This window comes from Hemitrygon akajei, chromosome 1 (genome assembly GCF_048418815.1).
Source record: "Hemitrygon akajei chromosome 1, sHemAka1.3, whole genome shotgun sequence".
NCBI classification, from domain to species: Eukaryota; Metazoa; Chordata; class Chondrichthyes; order Myliobatiformes; family Dasyatidae; genus Hemitrygon; species Hemitrygon akajei.
Genome location: NC_133124.1, coordinates 33,895,920 through 33,914,704, shown reverse-complemented (window position 1 = coordinate 33,914,704; position 18,785 = coordinate 33,895,920). Strand labels below are relative to the sequence as shown.

Here is an 18,785-nt window from a genome sequence, read left to right as displayed (position 1 = left end):
CTAGAATATAAAATCGAGGATGTAATGTTGAAACTTCATAAAGCACTGGTGAGGCCTCACTTGGAGTATTGTGAGCAGGTTTGGGCCACTGATCTTAGAAAGGATGTGCTGAAACTGGAGAGGGTTGAAAGGAGGTTCACAAAAATAGATTCCAGGATTGGATGGCTTGTCATATGAAGAGCATCTAATGGTCTGGTCCTCTATTCACTAGAATTCAGAAGAATGAGGGGTGACCTCATTGAAACCTATCAAATGGTGAAAGGCCTTGATAGAGTGGATGTGGAGAGGATGTTTCCTATGGTGGGGGAGTCTAAAACCAGAGGACAGTCTCAGAATAGGTGCCCTTTTAGAACAGAGATGAAGAGGAATTTCTTTAGCTAGAGGTTGGTGAATCTGTGGAATTCTTTGTCCTAGGCAGCTGTGGAAGCCAAGTCTTTATGTATATTTAAGGCAGAGGTTGATAGATTCTCGATTGGTCAGAGCTTGAAGGAATACAGGGAGAAGGCAGGGGATTAGGACTGAGAGGAAAATTGGATCAACCATAATGAAATGACAGAGCAGACTTAATGGGCCAAATGATGTAATTCTGCTCCTATATCTTATGGTCTTAGGCTGGGAAGAGATGAATTTTGTGTTTGTTCCAAGATAAGCTATCATAATCAAAAACAAGTATTCATTGAAGGGAAGGAGGAAATGATGCCAGGTAACGACAGAACACATTCAAAGATTCAGAAGGTATAGTGGGAAGATAAATGAAAATTTATGGTTTTAGTGATAGAATGAAGAATAACACTAATTTTAAATGAACAATCATATGTTATTCAAAAGAGTCAAGAAGCGTTCTCAAGCCTTTGGCTCTTATTTTGAATAACATAATAAGATACTTTACGTTCACTTCAAAAAGTCATGCAAATCTCATAAAAAAAGATTATCTCAATCAGCACAGTACTCTTTAAACTGCATTGAAATATCCAAATAATGCACTCCAATTGCTACAATTAATCTTGAAATGATAACTTTCAGTCTCAGTTATGGAAGTGGTACAATCATAGTTAAATATAGGAAGACTTGAGCCCAGAGATGCCTATTTGCTTAAAAGATAAGAAAACACATAGTCATAGGGAAGTACAGCACAAAAACATGGCACATGGCTTCTCATTTAACTTTGTTTTGTCATGTGGACTGTGCTGGTGAGACTCAATTTTAACTGTCCTTGCTAAGGTGGTGCAGAGTCAACTTCTTGAACACTTACATTCTTTTGCATGGAAGTACTCTTAACAATTCAACTTGGGTATAGAATATAATTTAGTTAAGCTTTTGCATTTAAGACTTGATTTATAGTTTCTTTCACAGTAGAGGGACCAGTCTTCACTAAGATGCCTATTAGTTGCAGTTGAATAGTTAGATAGCAAACTAACAACTGATAAAATTATCACCTTCCTTACTTACCAGTTTCCAGTACTAATACTAGCTTTTGTGTTCCTGCTGGAGATGGCTTTGCCTTCACCCTTTCCTTGCCCCATCTGCCAAGTTTTTTGTCAGCCTCCACATGCCTCTGCTTCCACCCTTCATCTGGTTGGGTTCATCCTTTATCTCCCCTTAGTCCACTGATCACCCATTGTCCCATCTCACAAATCCTTCTCTCCTCTTGAAACAGATTATCCTCCCTCTCCACTCTGCTGCAGAGTCTCCGTCAGAAACATCATCACTTCCTTTCTCCCATGTATCTTTCATATACACTCAGTGCCACTTTATTAGGTACTTTGCTCAATAATTCAAATATCTAATCAGCCTATCATGTGGCAGCAACTCAGTGCATAACAGCATGCAGACATGGTCAAGATGTTCAATTGTTGTTCAGACAGAGCATCAGAATAAGATAGAAATGTGATCTAAGTGACTTCGACTGTGGAATGATTGTTGGTGTCAGATGGGGTGGTTTGAGTATCTCAGAAACTGCTGATGTCCTGGGATTTTCACACACAACAGTCTTTCCAGCTCACAAGGAATGGTGGGAAAAACAAAAAAAAAACATCCAGTGAGCGGCAGTTCTGTAGTTAAAAAACACCTTGTTGATGAGAAAGGTCAGAGGAGAATGACCAGCCTGGCTCAAGCTGACAAGAAGGTGACAGTAGCTCAAATAACCATGTGTTACAACACTGGTGTGCAGAAGAGCATCTCTGAACACGTAACACATTTAACCTTGAAGTGAATGGACTACAACAGCAGATTATGAATATACATTAAATGGCAACTTTATTATGTACAGGAGGTAAAACATTCCCTGGTAAGTTTTGAATTATTGATTTTTTAAAGTAGGAAATAAAAAAGTTTGTTTGGATTATACTTAGTATCTACTCTGCTTGGATGCCATTCAAATCAGAGCTTTACACTGTACCTTGTGACAATAATAAACCTTGTGATACTGTACATGTGACCATAATAAATCAATTACCAATTGTACAGAGTGACTAAGTCCTGCAGATCTGCTGTATTTGTAGATGTATAATTGTAGATTCTATAGTCAGTGATGGCGTTTTTTTAAATTTTTTTTTTAATTAGTTTTTCAAAACATTTTACAAAATTAAAAACCCCAAATCCCAATGAGGAGCATTAATACAGAGCACGGTTAAGCATACAATAACAATATGCTACACAGGAAGAGAATTTAACAAAAAAGCACCTAAATTAAAGACAATGGAGCTTAGTGTCCTCCCCAAACCCCACAACACAAGAAAAAAAAACAATTCCAGACCAACCACCACACAATATAGAGAGTCCTAAACAATAAAGAAATGTTGGAACTGGAAAACCCACCCCACCCACACAACCCAAAACTAGACGGCTACCAACAAGTAGCTAGCTCTACCAGAAAAATTAACCCAAATACAACTTCCAGATCTGTGTCATTGACAGCAGTTCCGTATAAATGCTATAACAAACAGTAACTAGTTTATGCACTAGAAAACTTAACTACAGATTAGAACACCTTCTGCCGAGATATACAACTTAATACAGAGCGAATTGGAAGAAAACCAAACCTAACCTACCCGCGAAATATTATAGAAGAATAAAGTAAGAGAAAGGAAAAAAAAAGGTAAGAAGGAAAAAGAAAAAAAAGAGGAAGGGGAGAATTATAAATTCAAGACGAGTATTTATCAACCATTTACCGAGAAGGGAGAAAAAAACATTCAGAGAATGGAAAAAAAAAGGGGATGAAGAAAAGAAAAAGATAAAATAAATAAGTATTTAAAACAGAGGAAAAATAAATCAGCAGTTGAATTGTGAACCGACAAACAGGGAGGCCTTCACTAAAGACTTCAAACCTCCAAAACAAGTTAGATTTAGTTGTAGAACTCTGCAGGTAAAGTTATACAGAGGTAAAAATAGATTACACACACACCAAATCCCGGGAGAGATTGTCAACAGCCTTTAGAGTTTCAGTGAATAGTGTCTGAGTGATTCAAGTGAATTCCGAGTCCAGAAAAAGTAATTTTACTACGAGGAGTACTTATCCACCATTTTAGGAGGTCCGATCAGATTCCGAAGATGACTGGATAGCCGGAAGACTTGCCACAAACGCTTCAGCTTCCCTCGCTGATTTGAACCACTTGAATTCCCCGGTATTAAACTTGATTCTTAGGTCAGCAAGATTACGAAAGGAAGGTTTGAAACCACGATCAAAAAGCACTTTCATTACGCCTTTATACTCAGCGCGCATCTTTAAGGTCTGGGGTGCAAAATCTTCCACAAAGCGAATGGTTGTATCCTGGAAAGAAAAAGAGCCTCTGCGACGTGCCTCCACAATCAGACTGCGTTTTACCTGGTATTGATGGAAACACAAGATTATTGGTCGTGGACGGGATCCCAGAATTCCGGGAGAGACATAGACTCTGTGTGCCCGTTCCAGCTCGGGCGGGTTTGGAAGCAGATCCTTCCCGAATATCTCACAGAGAAACTCAGCGAAAAACTTCACGGTTGACCCCTTCTCAGTTGCCTCTGGTAATCCCAGAATTCTGATGTTGCAGCGTCTGCTGCGATTTTCGAGATCCACCATTTTGGAAAGAAGTTTATTAGATTTTTCCTCTAAGCTGGAACAGAGAGTCTTCAAGTATCGGACCCGACTTTCTAAAGCTTCAGAAGTCGAATCGATGCGAGATAAGTGTTCAGCATGTTTGTCCACTTTATCGTTGATCCGATCCAGTTTCTCTTCTAACTGTTTGAAAGCGGTTTTAATTTGCTTTAAGATTTCATCTCGGAGATTTTCAAGCGCCTCCATCGTCACGTCCGACGAGGTCGTAGTTACTTTTCTCCTGGATTTAGAACTCTTGCTAGACATTGTAGGTTAGATATATTCACAGGCAAGTCAGAGATACCGAAATAATTCCTAACTAAGCTTTATAAAATGGAGACATTTAGTGCAAAGGTAGCGACAGTAACGGAACAAAAGTTCGGAGCAGCTAAGCGATCACCATCTTACCGGAAGTCCCTGTCAGTGATGGCGTTTGAGCTGTGTCTAGAGACTCTAGACATACAGTCAAGACTGTAGAGAGAGTAGAATAATGGGCTAAGCGCACATCCTTCAGGTGCGCCTGTGTTGACTGTCAGTAAGGAGGAGATGTTATTCCGATCTGCACTGTGCTCTCCAAATGAGGACGTTAAGGATCATGTTGCAGAGAAAGGCACAGTGACTTGGGTTTTAAAGCTTATTGATTAGTTGTGAAAGGATGATGGTATTGAACACTGAGTAGGGCTATGCAGTCCACAGTCATACTTGTGGTCTGATCTTGTCCCTGAATATGCATTCCTCGTACGCTGCTCATAAAGAGATAGTTTTTTTTCTGCAAAGCAACCAGTTTATCTTTTAAATATGTGTGCACCAAACCAGGGCACAATGGAAGAGAAAAGATATTTTTGTCCAATGGTTCTTGACCTTTCAACAAATAGCAAAAACATCCTGTTTCCTTAGAAGAAATATAATCCCAGATTTTATGTTACATATAGATTTAATATGGCAACAGATAGAATGCTTAATACATTATGCATAATATGTTTATTGTATGCCACTGTCAATATTATCTTGTAAACCAATAGTGATCAGTAATCTAGAAAAAATACATGCAAACCATTATGCAAATTATCATTTTGCTTCATTAGAAAACCATGAGTTCAATTTCCTGGCGTGCTTTCTTGATGAAATTCTACCGAAATTTAGATGAATAATATCAGAATAGTGCTCATAATTTCTCCAGTGTTACAACAGATTGCCAGAAGAATCCCTGTGGATATTCCACTCCTGTATATTTGTTTTCATATTTTAGATACCAAACCCAGCAAATCAGTACTTCAAAAACCAAATTAAAAAAAAAATAGCAAATGTATCTGAAGAAGAGGGTTCCTTTTTGTCCATTTAATAAGGACTTTTCCATTACAAGTTACTTTTCCACTTCTGGATTTCATTATCATGGCCTGCAAGACATTATAGGAATTTTGATCAACATTTATAATACAAAAAACACGAAACTGACATTAAAACTGCAAAACTACAGTCACTAACTCAATAATATCCTGAAGCTTAGCACTCAGGCTACCACACTAAACATTTCTAAATTACTAATGGAAAATAATACTTATCTACCAGTTTTTCCTATTTCCTTTGATAAATTATCAACTCTTGCTATTGTGTCACAGGTACAGCTTCTTTCCATTGTCTAGATTACCATTTTTCATGAATGACTTTAAATAACATGCCTATTCAATTGTGTTGGTAATCTGAGTTTACACATGACATATCTCCTCACACTTCAAGCAGGTCAGTAGACACACACAATTCTTTTCCTCCCTTCTTATGTCATAAAGTTAAACTGTAGGGCAGTACTATTATTCCTGCACAGATCATTCAATTTAGTACATAGCAGTGAATAAATATGCATTCTTAGCCTATAAGACTCTGCTAATGTCTCAATTTGTGTGGTGAAGTGGAGATACATCCCTACCAAAGGAGGTGTAAGGCGTTCCTTTCCTCTGCTAGCCTGCAGGTCACCCTTGGGCACCTGCTCAGCCCCCCAATCATGGTCACGGGAAGCCGTGGGAGCAGGTGGTGGATGGTCATATGAGCAGCTGGTGTATATCATAGCTCCTGGTTATGCAACGACTGACGCCAGGCAATCTCTTAAGAGTATTGATAATGGCTGGGGTCACCCGTCATGTAAAGACACTGACCGAAAAATGGCAATGGCAAACCACTTCTGTAGAAAAAGTTGCCAAGAACAATCATGGTCACCATGATCACCTACGTTATACGACACGTCACATAATGATGATGATGAATATTTCAATTGCAAAAACGAAGTGAGTTCTTGGTGCTAACATAACAAAACTATAATCAATAAAGTTGGAATATAGTGGATTTCGGTTGATTGGAACACATCAGGACCAGTACATTTGGGCCCAATTACATGGTTACCCCAATTAGCCAAAGTTTCATGGAAATAGTTGAAAGATATTAAAAAGACAAACTACCACTTAACTGAGTAACAACTACTGCATTTAAATGAAATAACAGAACAAATTAGAATACTACCAAAACTACAATGTGGTAAAGCTGTAGGTATATTAGTTCCTGATGGTTATCAATGGAGGAATTCATCTGCCATTTTCTTTTATTTGACTGTAAATGAACAAAGTCAGTGCAGACACCCAGTGCAGTTGAAAGGTGAAATGTTTAAAGGTAACAAGGGGAAACTTCTTCACTCAGAGGGTGGTAAGAATGCAGAAAAAACTGCCAGCAGAAGTGGTGGATGCAATGTTAATTTCAATGTTTAAGAGAAGTTTGAATAGCTACATGCATGGGAGGGGTATGAATGGCTATGGTCCAGATGCAGGACGATGGGACTAGGCAGTTTAAATGGTTCAGCATGAACTAGATGGGCTAAAGGGCATTTTTCTGTGCTGTAGTTTTCTATGACTCTATAATGGACTGCCTTCATACTACTTTATAGAGAACTGTATCCTTCAAATCTTCATTTTCATTGTAACATTCAAGATAATTGTCGATACTTTCAAATTCTTTGTAATTCTTAACTCAATGAAGTAGTGAAATGATCTCATTTTCACTTCTAACCGTTTTTGCATTTTTGGCATCTCCGAGCCTGAATGCTTAATTATGTGGTTTGAATGGTCTTTATTTCTTATCAACTATCAGCAACTAAAATCACTGCTTTTTGAACACAAACATACGCAACTAATGCTGTTTGAAAACTGATTGCTCCAAGCATGGTGTAGTGCCTAACGATCATTCAAGTGCATATGACCGAATCTAATTAGGAACAGTTTGGAAAGCCTCCTGCCCCAATTAAGACCACAAGCATAAAATATAGGAGCAGAATTATGCCTTTTGGTCCATCGAGTCTGCTCTGCATTTCATCATGGCTGATCCATTTTTTCTCACAGCCCCAATCTCCTGTCTTCCCACTGTATCCTTTCATGCCCTGACCAATCTATCAACCTCTGCCTTAAATATACATAAAGACTTGGCCTCCACAGCTGCCTTTGGCAACAAATTCCATAGATTCAACATCCTCTGGCTGAAGAAATTCCTTCTTTCCATTCTAAATGGACGCCCCTCTATACCGAGGCTGTGCCCTCTTCACATCCAAATAGGAAACATGGTCTCCACATCCACTCTATCAAGGCCTTTCACCGTTCAATAGGTTTCAATTAGGTCACCCCTCATTCTTGATACGATAAGCTGTTTGATCCTGGAATCATTTTTGTGAACTGAGTTCCTTTGAACTCCCTCCAGTTCCAGAATGTCCTTTTCTAAGGGGTTCAAAACTGCTCACAATACTCCAAATGAGGCTTCACCAGTGCTTTATGAAATCTCAACATTACATCCTTGCTTTTATATTCTAGTCCTCAAATTAAGCAGGATAATGTCCCAAATAAACAAAGTTAATCCTGGCTATTTTCTCAATTTAGTTACTGTTCTTTAATAGATGTTCCAAATAAACTGTTTCCCGATTAACTGATGGCCCAATTCATCGGAATCTACCGTATTTGTACTAAAAATAATTGCAGCTGTGAGAAATCTAAAACAGAATAAATACCAGAAACACTATCACGTGATGTTAGAGAGGGGGTTCTAGATTTCAATCTGGCAGCTACAAGGAAGCCAACAGATTACACCCAAATACGGATGATAAGTTATTTGGAGGTGGTAGGTTCCTCACCCTTCTGTATGTTAAATATCAGAGGTTATGAATTGCTGTCAAAATAGGCTTGGCAAGTTACTGCAGTGATCCTGAAGGCAGAGATTAATGTAGCAGGGTGAGGGAGAGGATGGATCCAGTGCTGTGACAGGAATGTAAATCCGCCCGCATGCTAGTGATGTTAGAGCATTAATTGGCTGCAGTACGTTACCCACTAATGAAGGCTGGTGATAGGAGACTCAGGGTGCAGCTGATGGATAGGTGAATGGGAAGTAGAGGAATGGGAATGATCGGCATCCTCTGAGACTCTGGTCTCAACTCAGTGTGCCTCATGGCTTCTCCTGTATCATAGGGAATAGGAGATAATAAGAATACACATCTCCTATATGGAAACTATGTGATGTGATCTTGCCAGGGAAAACTAAACACCTCGCAAGTGTATGAAGTATCCTACACAGTTGCAGTTGTGTCCTACATACAGCTAAAATGAATGAATTGCTTACGCTCCTTGTTCACAAAGCTTCTGACATCTTTGACTTTACTCAAATTGTTAATTTTCTCAGTTTTACATTTAAGTCACCCTATTAAAATATTGTATAGAATAAAATTGCTTCAGGGACACGGCAACCTATCATAAGACCATAAGATATTGGAGCAGAATTAGGCCATTTGACCCATCGAGTCTGCTCCACCATTTCATCATGGCTGATCCATTTCCCTCTCAGCCTCAATCTCCTGTGCCCTGATTCTTCACTGGCTACGATATTCATGGCTGCGATCCCACATAATATCCAGCATAATTTGAACATTTTTGCTCTCTTTTTCAGACAAAATTCCACCTAATTCAGTGTGGAAGACAAATTGGCCCATCATTAGTTATGACAAAGTGCATATTTTCTAGAGTATAGCACCTACAAGTTCTAGTTGCTGATGTGCCTCATCATTCTGCTTCTCAGGGTGCTATACCCCTCATTACTTGTTTGATTGCCAGAGAATCAGATTTATTATCACCAGCATGTGATGTGTACCCCATTTTCATAGCTGATCATGTTGCAAGCCTTGATAGCCTCCCTTGTTGTCCACTACGTCCCCAATCATTGACCATAAGACACAGGAGATGAAGTAGGACACTTGGACCATTGAGTCTGCTGCGCCATTTCATCATGGCTGATTCAATTTTCCTTTCAGCCCCAATCTCCAGCACTCTCCCCATATTCCTTCACGCCTTGACCAATCAAGAATCTAACAATCTCTGTCTTAAATATACATAAAGACTTGGCCTCCACAGCTGCCTTTGGCAACAAATTCCATAGATTCAACATCCTCTGGCTGAAGAAATTCCTTCTTTCCATTCTAAATGGACGCCCCTCTATACCGAGGCTGTGCCCTCTTCACATCCAAATAGGAAACATGGTCTCCACATCCACTCTATCAAGGCCTTTCACCGTTCAATAGGTTTCAATTAGGTCACCCCTCATTCTTGATACGATAAGCTGTTTGATCCTGGAATCATTTTTGTGAACTGAGTTCCTTTGAACTCCCTCCAGTTCCAGAATGTCCTTTTCTAAGGGGTTCAAAACTGCTCACAATACTCCAAATGAGGCTTCACCAGTGCTTTATGAAATCTCAACATTACATCCTTGCTTTTATATTCTAGTCCTCAAATTAAGCAGGATAATGTCCCAAATAAACAAAGTTAATCCTGGCTATTTTCTCAATTTAGTTACTGTTCTTTAATAGATGTTCCAAATAAACTGTTTCCCGATTAACTGATGGCCCAATTCATCGGAATCTACCGTATTTGTACTAAAAATAATTGCAGCTGTGAGAAATCTAAAACAGAATAAATACCAGAAACACTATCACGTGATGTTAGAGAGGGGGTTCTAGATTTCAATCTGGCAGCTACAAGGAAGCCAACAGATTACACCCAAATACGGATGATAAGTTATTTGGAGGTGGTAGGTTCCTCACCCTTCTGTATGTTAAATATCAGAGGTTATGAATTGCTGTCAAAATAGGCTTGGCAAGTTACTGCAGTGATCCTGAAGGCAGAGATTAATGTAGCAGGGTGAGGGAGAGGATGGATCCAGTGCTGTGACAGGAATGTAAATCCGCCCGCATGCTAGTGATGTTAGAGCATTAATTGGCTGCAGTACGTTACCCACTAATGAAGGCTGGTGATAGGAGACTCAGGGTGCAGCTGATGGATAGGTGAATGGGAAGTAGAGGAATGGGAATGATCGGCATCCTCTGAGACTCTGGTCTCAACTCAGTGTGCCTCATGGCTTCTCCTGTATCATAGGGAATAGGAGATAATAAGAATACACATCTCCTATATGGAAACTATGTGATGTGATCTTGCCAGGGAAAACTAAACACCTCGCAAGTGTATGAAGTATCCTACACAGTTGCAGTTGTGTCCTACATACAGCTAAAATGAATGAATTGCTTACGTTCCTTGTTCACAAAGCTTCTGACATCTTTGACTTTACTCAAATTGTTAATTTTCTCAGTTTTACATTTAAGTCACCCTATTAAAATATTGTATAGAATAAAATTGCTTCAGGGACACGGCAACCTATCATAAGACCATAAGATATTGGAGCAGAATTAGGCCATTTGACCCATCGAGTCTGCTCCACCATTTCATCATGGCTGATCCATTTCCCTCTCAGCCTCAATCTCCTGTGCCCTGATTCTTCACTGGCTACGATATTCATGGCTGCGATCCCACATAATATCCAGCATAATTTGAACATTTTTGCTCTCTTTTTCAGACAAAATTCCACCTAATTCAGTGTGGAAGACAAATTGGCCCATCATTAGTTATGACAAAGTGCATATTTTCTAGAGTATAGCACCTACAAGTTCTAGTTGCTGATGTGCCTCATCATTCTGCTTCTCAGGGTGCTATACCCCTCATTACTTGTTTGTTTGCCAGAGAATCAGATTTATTATCACCAGCATGTGATGTGTACCCCATTTTCATAGCTGATCATGTTGCAAGCCTTGATAGCCTCCCTTGTTGTCCACTACGTCCCCAATCATTGACCATAAGACACAGGAGATGAAGTAGGACACTTGGACCATTGAGTCTGCTGCGCCATTTCATCATGGCTGATTCAATTTTCCTTTCAGCCCCAATCTCCAGCACTCTCCCCATATTCCTTCACGCCTTGACCAATCAAGAATCTAACAATCTCTGTCTTAAATATACATAAAGACTTGGCCTCCACAGCTGCCTTTGGCAACAAATTCCATAGATTCAACATCCTCTGGCTGAAGAAATTCCTTCTTTCCATTCTAAATGGACGCCCCTCTATACCGAGGCTGTGCCCTCTTCACATCCAAATAGGAAACATGGTCTCCACATCCACTCTATCAAGGCCTTTCACCGTTCAATAGGTTTCAATTAGGTCACCCCTCATTCTTGATACGATAAGCTGTTTGATCCTGGAATCATTTTTGTGAACTGAGTTCCTTTGAACTCCCTCCAGTTCCAGAATGTCCTTTTCTAAGGGGTTCAAAACTGCTCACAATACTCCAAATGAGGCTTCACCAGTGCTTTATGAAATCTCAACATTACATCCTTGCTTTTATATTCTAGTCCTCAAATTAAGCAGGATAATGTCCCAAATAAACAAAGTTAATCCTGGCTATTTTCTCAATTTAGTTACTGTTCTTTAATAGATGTTCCAAATAAACTGTTTCCCGATTAACTGATGGCCCAATTCATCGGAATCTACCGTATTTGTACTAAAAATAATTGCAGCTGTGAGAAATCTAAAACAGAATAAATACCAGAAACACTATCACGTGATGTTAGAGAGGGGGTTCTAGATTTCAATCTGGCAGCTACAAGGAAGCCAACAGATTACACCCAAATACGGATGATAAGTTATTTGGAGGTGGTAGGTTCCTCACCCTTCTGTATGTTAAATATCAGAGGTTATGAATTGCTGTCAAAATAGGCTTGGCAAGTTACTGCAGTGATCCTGAAGGCAGAGATTAATGTAGCAGGGTGAGGGAGAGGATGGATCCAGTGCTGTGACAGGAATGTAAATCCGCCCGCATGCTAGTGATGTTAGAGCATTAATTGGCTGCAGTACGTTACCCACTAATGAAGGCTGGTGATAGGAGACTCAGGGTGCAGCTGATGGATAGGTGAATGGGAAGTAGAGGAATGGGAATGATCGGCATCCTCTGAGACTCTGGTCTCAACTCAGTGTGCCTCATGGCTTCTCCTGTATCATAGGGAATAGGAGATAATAAGAATACACATCTCCTATATGGAAACTATGTGATGTGATCTTGCCAGGGAAAACTAAACACCTCGCAAGTGTATGAAGTATCCTACACAGTTGCAGTTGTGTCCTACATACAGCTAAAATGAATGAATTGCTTACGTTCCTTGTTCACAAAGCTTCTGACATCTTTGACTTTACTCAAATTGTTAATTTTCTCAGTTTTACATTTAAGTCACCCTATTAAAATATTGTATAGAATAAAATTGCTTCAGGGACACGGCAACCTATCATAAGACCATAAGATATTGGAGCAGAATTAGGCCATTTGACCCATCGAGTCTGCTCCACCATTTCATCATGGCTGATCCATTTCCCTCTCAGCCTCAATCTCCTGTGCCCTGATTCTTCACTGGCTACGATATTCATGGCTGCGATCCCACATAATATCCAGCATAATTTGAACATTTTTGCTCTCTTTTTCAGACAAAATTCCACCTAATTCAGTGTGGAAGACAAATTGGCCCATCATTAGTTATGACAAAGTGCATATTTTCTAGAGTATAGCACCTACAAGTTCTAGTTGCTGATGTGCCTCATCATTCTGCTTCTCAGGGTGCTATACCCCTCATTACTTGTTTGTTTGCCAGAGAATCAGATTTATTATCACCAGCATGTGATGTGTACCCCATTTTCATAGCTGATCATGTTGCAAGCCTTGATAGCCTCCCTTGTTGTCCACTACGTCCCCAATCATTGACCATAAGACACAGGAGATGAAGTAGGACACTTGGACCATTGAGTCTGCTGCGCCATTTCATCATGGCTGATTCAATTTTCCTTTCAGCCCCAATCTCCAGCACTCTCCCCATATTCCTTCACGCCTTGACCAATCAAGAATCTAACAATCTCTGTCTTAAATATACATAAAGACTTGGCCTCCACAGCTGCCTTTGGCAACAAATTCCATAGATTCAACATCCTCTGGCTGAAGAAATTCCTTCTTTCCATTCTAAATGGACGCCCCTCTATACCGAGGCTGTGCCCTCTTCACATCCAAATAGGAAACATGGTCTCCACATCCACTCTATCAAGGCCTTTCACCGTTCAATAGGTTTCAATTAGGTCACCCCTCATTCTTGATACGATAAGCTGTTTGATCCTGGAATCATTTTTGTGAACTGAGTTCCTTTGAACTCCCTCCAGTTCCAGAATGTCCTTTTCTAAGGGGTTCAAAACTGCTCACAATACTCCAAATGAGGCTTCACCAGTGCTTTATGAAATCTCAACATTACATCCTTGCTTTTATATTCTAGTCCTCAAATTAAGCAGGATAATGTCCCAAATAAACAAAGTTAATCCTGGCTATTTTCTCAATTTAGTTACTGTTCTTTAATAGATGTTCCAAATAAACTGTTTCCCGATTAACTGATGGCCCAATTCATCGGAATCTACCGTATTTGTACTAAAAATAATTGCAGCTGTGAGAAATCTAAAACAGAATAAATACCAGAAACACTATCACGTGATGTTAGAGAGGGGGTTCTAGATTTCAATCTGGCAGCTACAAGGAAGCCAACAGATTACACCCAAATACGGATGATAAGTTATTTGGAGGTGGTAGGTTCCTCACCCTTCTGTATGTTAAATATCAGAGGTTATGAATTGCTGTCAAAATAGGCTTGGCAAGTTACTGCAGTGATCCTGAAGGCAGAGATTAATGTAGCAGGGTGAGGGAGAGGATGGATCCAGTGCTGTGACAGGAATGTAAATCCGCCCGCATGCTAGTGATGTTAGAGCATTAATTGGCTGCAGTACGTTACCCACTAATGAAGGCTGGTGATAGGAGACTCAGGGTGCAGCTGATGGATAGGTGAATGGGAAGTAGAGGAATGGGAATGATCGGCATCCTCTGAGACTCTGGTCTCAACTCAGTGTGCCTCATGGCTTCTCCTGTATCATAGGGAATAGGAGATAATAAGAATACACATCTCCTATATGGAAACTATGTGATGTGATCTTGCCAGGGAAAACTAAACACCTCGCAAGTGTATGAAGTATCCTACACAGTTGCAGTTGTGTCCTACATACAGCTAAAATGAATGAATTGCTTACGTTCCTTGTTCACAAAGCTTCTGACATCTTTGACTTTACTCAAATTGTTAATTTTCTCAGTTTTACATTTAAGTCACCCTATTAAAATATTGTATAGAATAAAATTGCTTCAGGGACACGGCAACCTATCATAAGACCATAAGATATTGGAGCAGAATTAGGCCATTTGACCCATCGAGTCTGCTCCACCATTTCATCATGGCTGATCCATTTCCCTCTCAGCCTCAATCTCCTGTGCCCTGATTCTTCACTGGCTACGATATTCATGGCTGCGATCCCACATAATATCCAGCATAATTTGAACATTTTTGCTCTCTTTTTCAGACAAAATTCCACCTAATTCAGTGTGGAAGACAAATTGGCCCATCATTAGTTATGACAAAGTGCATATTTTCTAGAGTATAGCACCTACAAGTTCTAGTTGCTGATGTGCCTCATCATTCTGCTTCTCAGGGTGCTATACCCCTCATTACTTGTTTGTTTGCCAGAGAATCAGATTTATTATCACCAGCATGTGATGTGTACCCCATTTTCATAGCTGATCATGTTGCAAGCCTTGATAGCCTCCCTTGTTGTCCACTACGTCCCCAATCATTGACCATAAGACACAGGAGATGAAGTAGGACACTTGGACCATTGAGTCTGCTGCGCCATTTCATCATGGCTGATTCAATTTTCCTTTCAGCCCCAATCTCCAGCACTCTCCCCATATTCCTTCACGCCTTGACCAATCAAGAATCTAACAATCTCTGTCTTAAATATACATAAAGACTTGGCCTCCACAGCTGCCTTTGGCAACAAATTCCATAGATTCAACATCCTCTGGCTGAAGAAATTCCTTCTTTCCATTCTAAATGGACGCCCCTCTATACCGAGGCTGTGCCCTCTTCACATCCAAATAGGAAACATGGTCTCCACATCCACTCTATCAAGGCCTTTCACCGTTCAATAGGTTTCAATTAGGTCACCCCTCATTCTTGATACGATAAGCTGTTTGATCCTGGAATCATTTTTGTGAACTGAGTTCCTTTGAACTCCCTCCAGTTCCAGAATGTCCTTTTCTAAGGGGTTCAAAACTGCTCACAATACTCCAAATGAGGCTTCACCAGTGCTTTATGAAATCTCAACATTACATCCTTGCTTTTATATTCTAGTCCTCAAATTAAGCAGGATAATGTCCCAAATAAACAAAGTTAATCCTGGCTATTTTCTCAATTTAGTTACTGTTCTTTAATAGATGTTCCAAATAAACTGTTTCCCGATTAACTGATGGCCCAATTCATCGGAATCTACCGTATTTGTACTAAAAATAATTGCAGCTGTGAGAAATCTAAAACAGAATAAATACCAGAAACACTATCACGTGATGTTAGAGAGGGGGTTCTAGATTTCAATCTGGCAGCTACAAGGAAGCCAACAGATTACACCCAAATACGGATGATAAGTTATTTGGAGGTGGTAGGTTCCTCACCCTTCTGTATGTTAAATATCAGAGGTTATGAATTGCTGTCAAAATAGGCTTGGCAAGTTACTGCAGTGATCCTGAAGGCAGAGATTAATGTAGCAGGGTGAGGGAGAGGATGGATCCAGTGCTGTGACAGGAATGTAAATCCGCCCGCATGCTAGTGATGTTAGAGCATTAATTGGCTGCAGTACGTTACCCACTAATGAAGGCTGGTGATAGGAGACTCAGGGTGCAGCTGATGGATAGGTGAATGGGAAGTAGAGGAATGGGAATGATCGGCATCCTCTGAGACTCTGGTCTCAACTCAGTGTGCCTCATGGCTTCTCCTGTATCATAGGGAATAGGAGATAATAAGAATACACATCTCCTATATGGAAACTATGTGATGTGATCTTGCCAGGGAAAACTAAACACCTCGCAAGTGTATGAAGTATCCTACACAGTTGCAGTTGTGTCCTACATACAGCTAAAATGAATGAATTGCTTACGTTCCTTGTTCACAAAGCTTCTGACATCTTTGACTTTACTCAAATTGTTAATTTTCTCAGTTTTACATTTAAGTCACCCTATTAAAATATTGTATAGAATAAAATTGCTTCAGGGACACGGCAACCTATCATAAGACCATAAGATATTGGAGCAGAATTAGGCCATTTGACCCATCGAGTCTGCTCCACCATTTCATCATGGCTGATCCATTTCCCTCTCAGCCTCAATCTCCTGTGCCCTGATTCTTCACTGGCTACGATATTCATGGCTGCGATCCCACATAATATCCAGCATAATTTGAACATTTTTGCTCTCTTTTTCAGACAAAATTCCACCTAATTCAGTGTGGAAGACAAATTGGCCCATCATTAGTTATGACAAAGTGCATATTTTCTAGAGTATAGCACCTACAAGTTCTAGTTGCTGATGTGCCTCATCATTCTGCTTCTCAGGGTGCTATACCCCTCATTACTTGTTTGTTTGCCAGAGAATCAGATTTATTATCACCAGCATGTGATGTGTACCCCATTTTCATAGCTGATCATGTTGCAAGCCTTGATAGCCTCCCTTGTTGTCCACTACGTCCCCAATCATTGACCATAAGACACAGGAGATGAAGTAGGACACTTGGACCATTGAGTCTGCTGCGCCATTTCATCATGGCTGATTCAATTTTCCTTTCAGCCCCAATCTCCAGCACTCTCCCCATATTCCTTCACGCCTTGACCAATCAAGAATCTAACAATCTCTGTCTTAAATATACATAAAGACTTGGACTCCATTGCTGCCTATGGCAAAGATTTCCACATATTCACCACTCACTGGCTAAAGAAATTTCTCCTTATCTGCATTTCAAAAGGATGCTTCTCTATTCTGAGGCTGTCCCCTTTAGTCTTAGACTTTCCCACCACAGGAAACATATTCTCCACATCCAAATCATTGACATATAACGTAAAAAGAATCAGTCCCAACACCAACCCTTGTGGAACATCACTAGTCACTGGCAGCCAACCAGAAAAAGCTCCCTTTATTCCCACTCTTTGCTTCCGGTCAATCAACCATTGCTTTATCCATGCTAGAATCTTTCTTGTAATAACATGGGCTCATAGCTTGTTAAGCAGCCTCATGTGGCACCTTGTCAAAGGCCTTCTAAAATTCAAGTACACAACATCAACCAATTCTCCTTTGTCTATCCTGCTTGTTATTTCTTCAAAGAATTCCAACAGATTTGTCAGGCAAGATTTTCCTTGAGGAAACCATGCTGACTATGGTCTATTTTATCATGTGCCTCCATGTAACCTGAGATATCATCCTTAATAATCAACTCCAACATCTTCCTAACCACCGAGGTCAGACTAACTGGCCTATAGTTTCCTTTCTTCTTCCTCTCTCCCCTGTTAAGAGTAGAGTGACATTTGCAATATTCCAGCCTTCTGGAACCATTCCAGAGTCTAGTGATTCTTGAAAGATAATTACTAATGCCCCTACAGTCTCTTCAGCCTCCTCTAACAGAACATGGGGTGTACACCATCTGGTCCTGGTGACCTATCTTCAGACCTTTCAGTTTCCCAAGAAACTTCTCTCTAGTTATGGTAACCACACACTTCATAACCCGACACTGGGAACTTCCACAATACTGCTCATGTTTTCCACAGTGAAGAGTGACACAAAATACTTATTCAGTTTGTCCACCATTTTATTCTCCCCCATTACTACCTCTACCATTAACAACCAGCATTGTTTACCAGTGATCAATATCCACTCTCACCTCTCTTGGTGCAATCCACAAATTTGCTGATCCAGTTTAGCACATTATCAACTAAATTATTAATATAGATGATAAACAACAACGGACACAGCACCAGTCCCTGTGGCACATCATTTGTTAACTGGCCGTTATCAGAGACAACCATCTGCCATCACTCTCTGACTTCTCCTACTAAGCCAATGTTGATCCAATCGGTTACTTCATCCTGAATACCAAGCAACTTAACCTTCTGGACCAGACTCCAATGCACCCTTTAAATCAGCAAAGGCTTGCAGCTCCTGTAAAAGAGGAAACTGACAACAAGCTTAGATCATTTAAACCTTGCAGCTCTTGTAAAAGAGGAAACTGACAACAAGCTTAGACCATTTAAAGTCTCACTGAAATATCAGAATCCATCTTTTTCAAAAGCCTCTTTCTCCAAACATGTATCAAAATAATTCTTCTAAAACATTCTGACTTTACCAAATCACAATTATTTCATTCTAGATAAT

At 40.0% G+C, this 18,785-nt stretch overlaps 1 protein-coding gene across 2 annotated transcripts in view; it reads right to left on the bottom strand.

Moving 5' to 3' along the window:
* Positions 1–4,987: 4,987 nt before the first annotated feature.
* lactb2 (lactamase, beta 2) overlaps positions 4,988–18,785 on the bottom strand; it is a 44,873-nt gene continuing 31,075 nt past the window's right edge. The window contains exon 7 of one of the 2 annotated variants that reach the window (XM_073040693.1): positions 4,988–5,469. In XM_073040693.1, the coding sequence (XP_072896794.1) occupies positions 5,429–5,469 (41 nt within the window). In that variant the 3' untranslated portion in view covers positions 4,988–5,428. Of the gene's footprint in view, positions 5,470–16,214; positions 16,364–18,785 lie in introns of those variants that run through there. The other variant, XM_073040687.1, reaches the window with a different exon arrangement.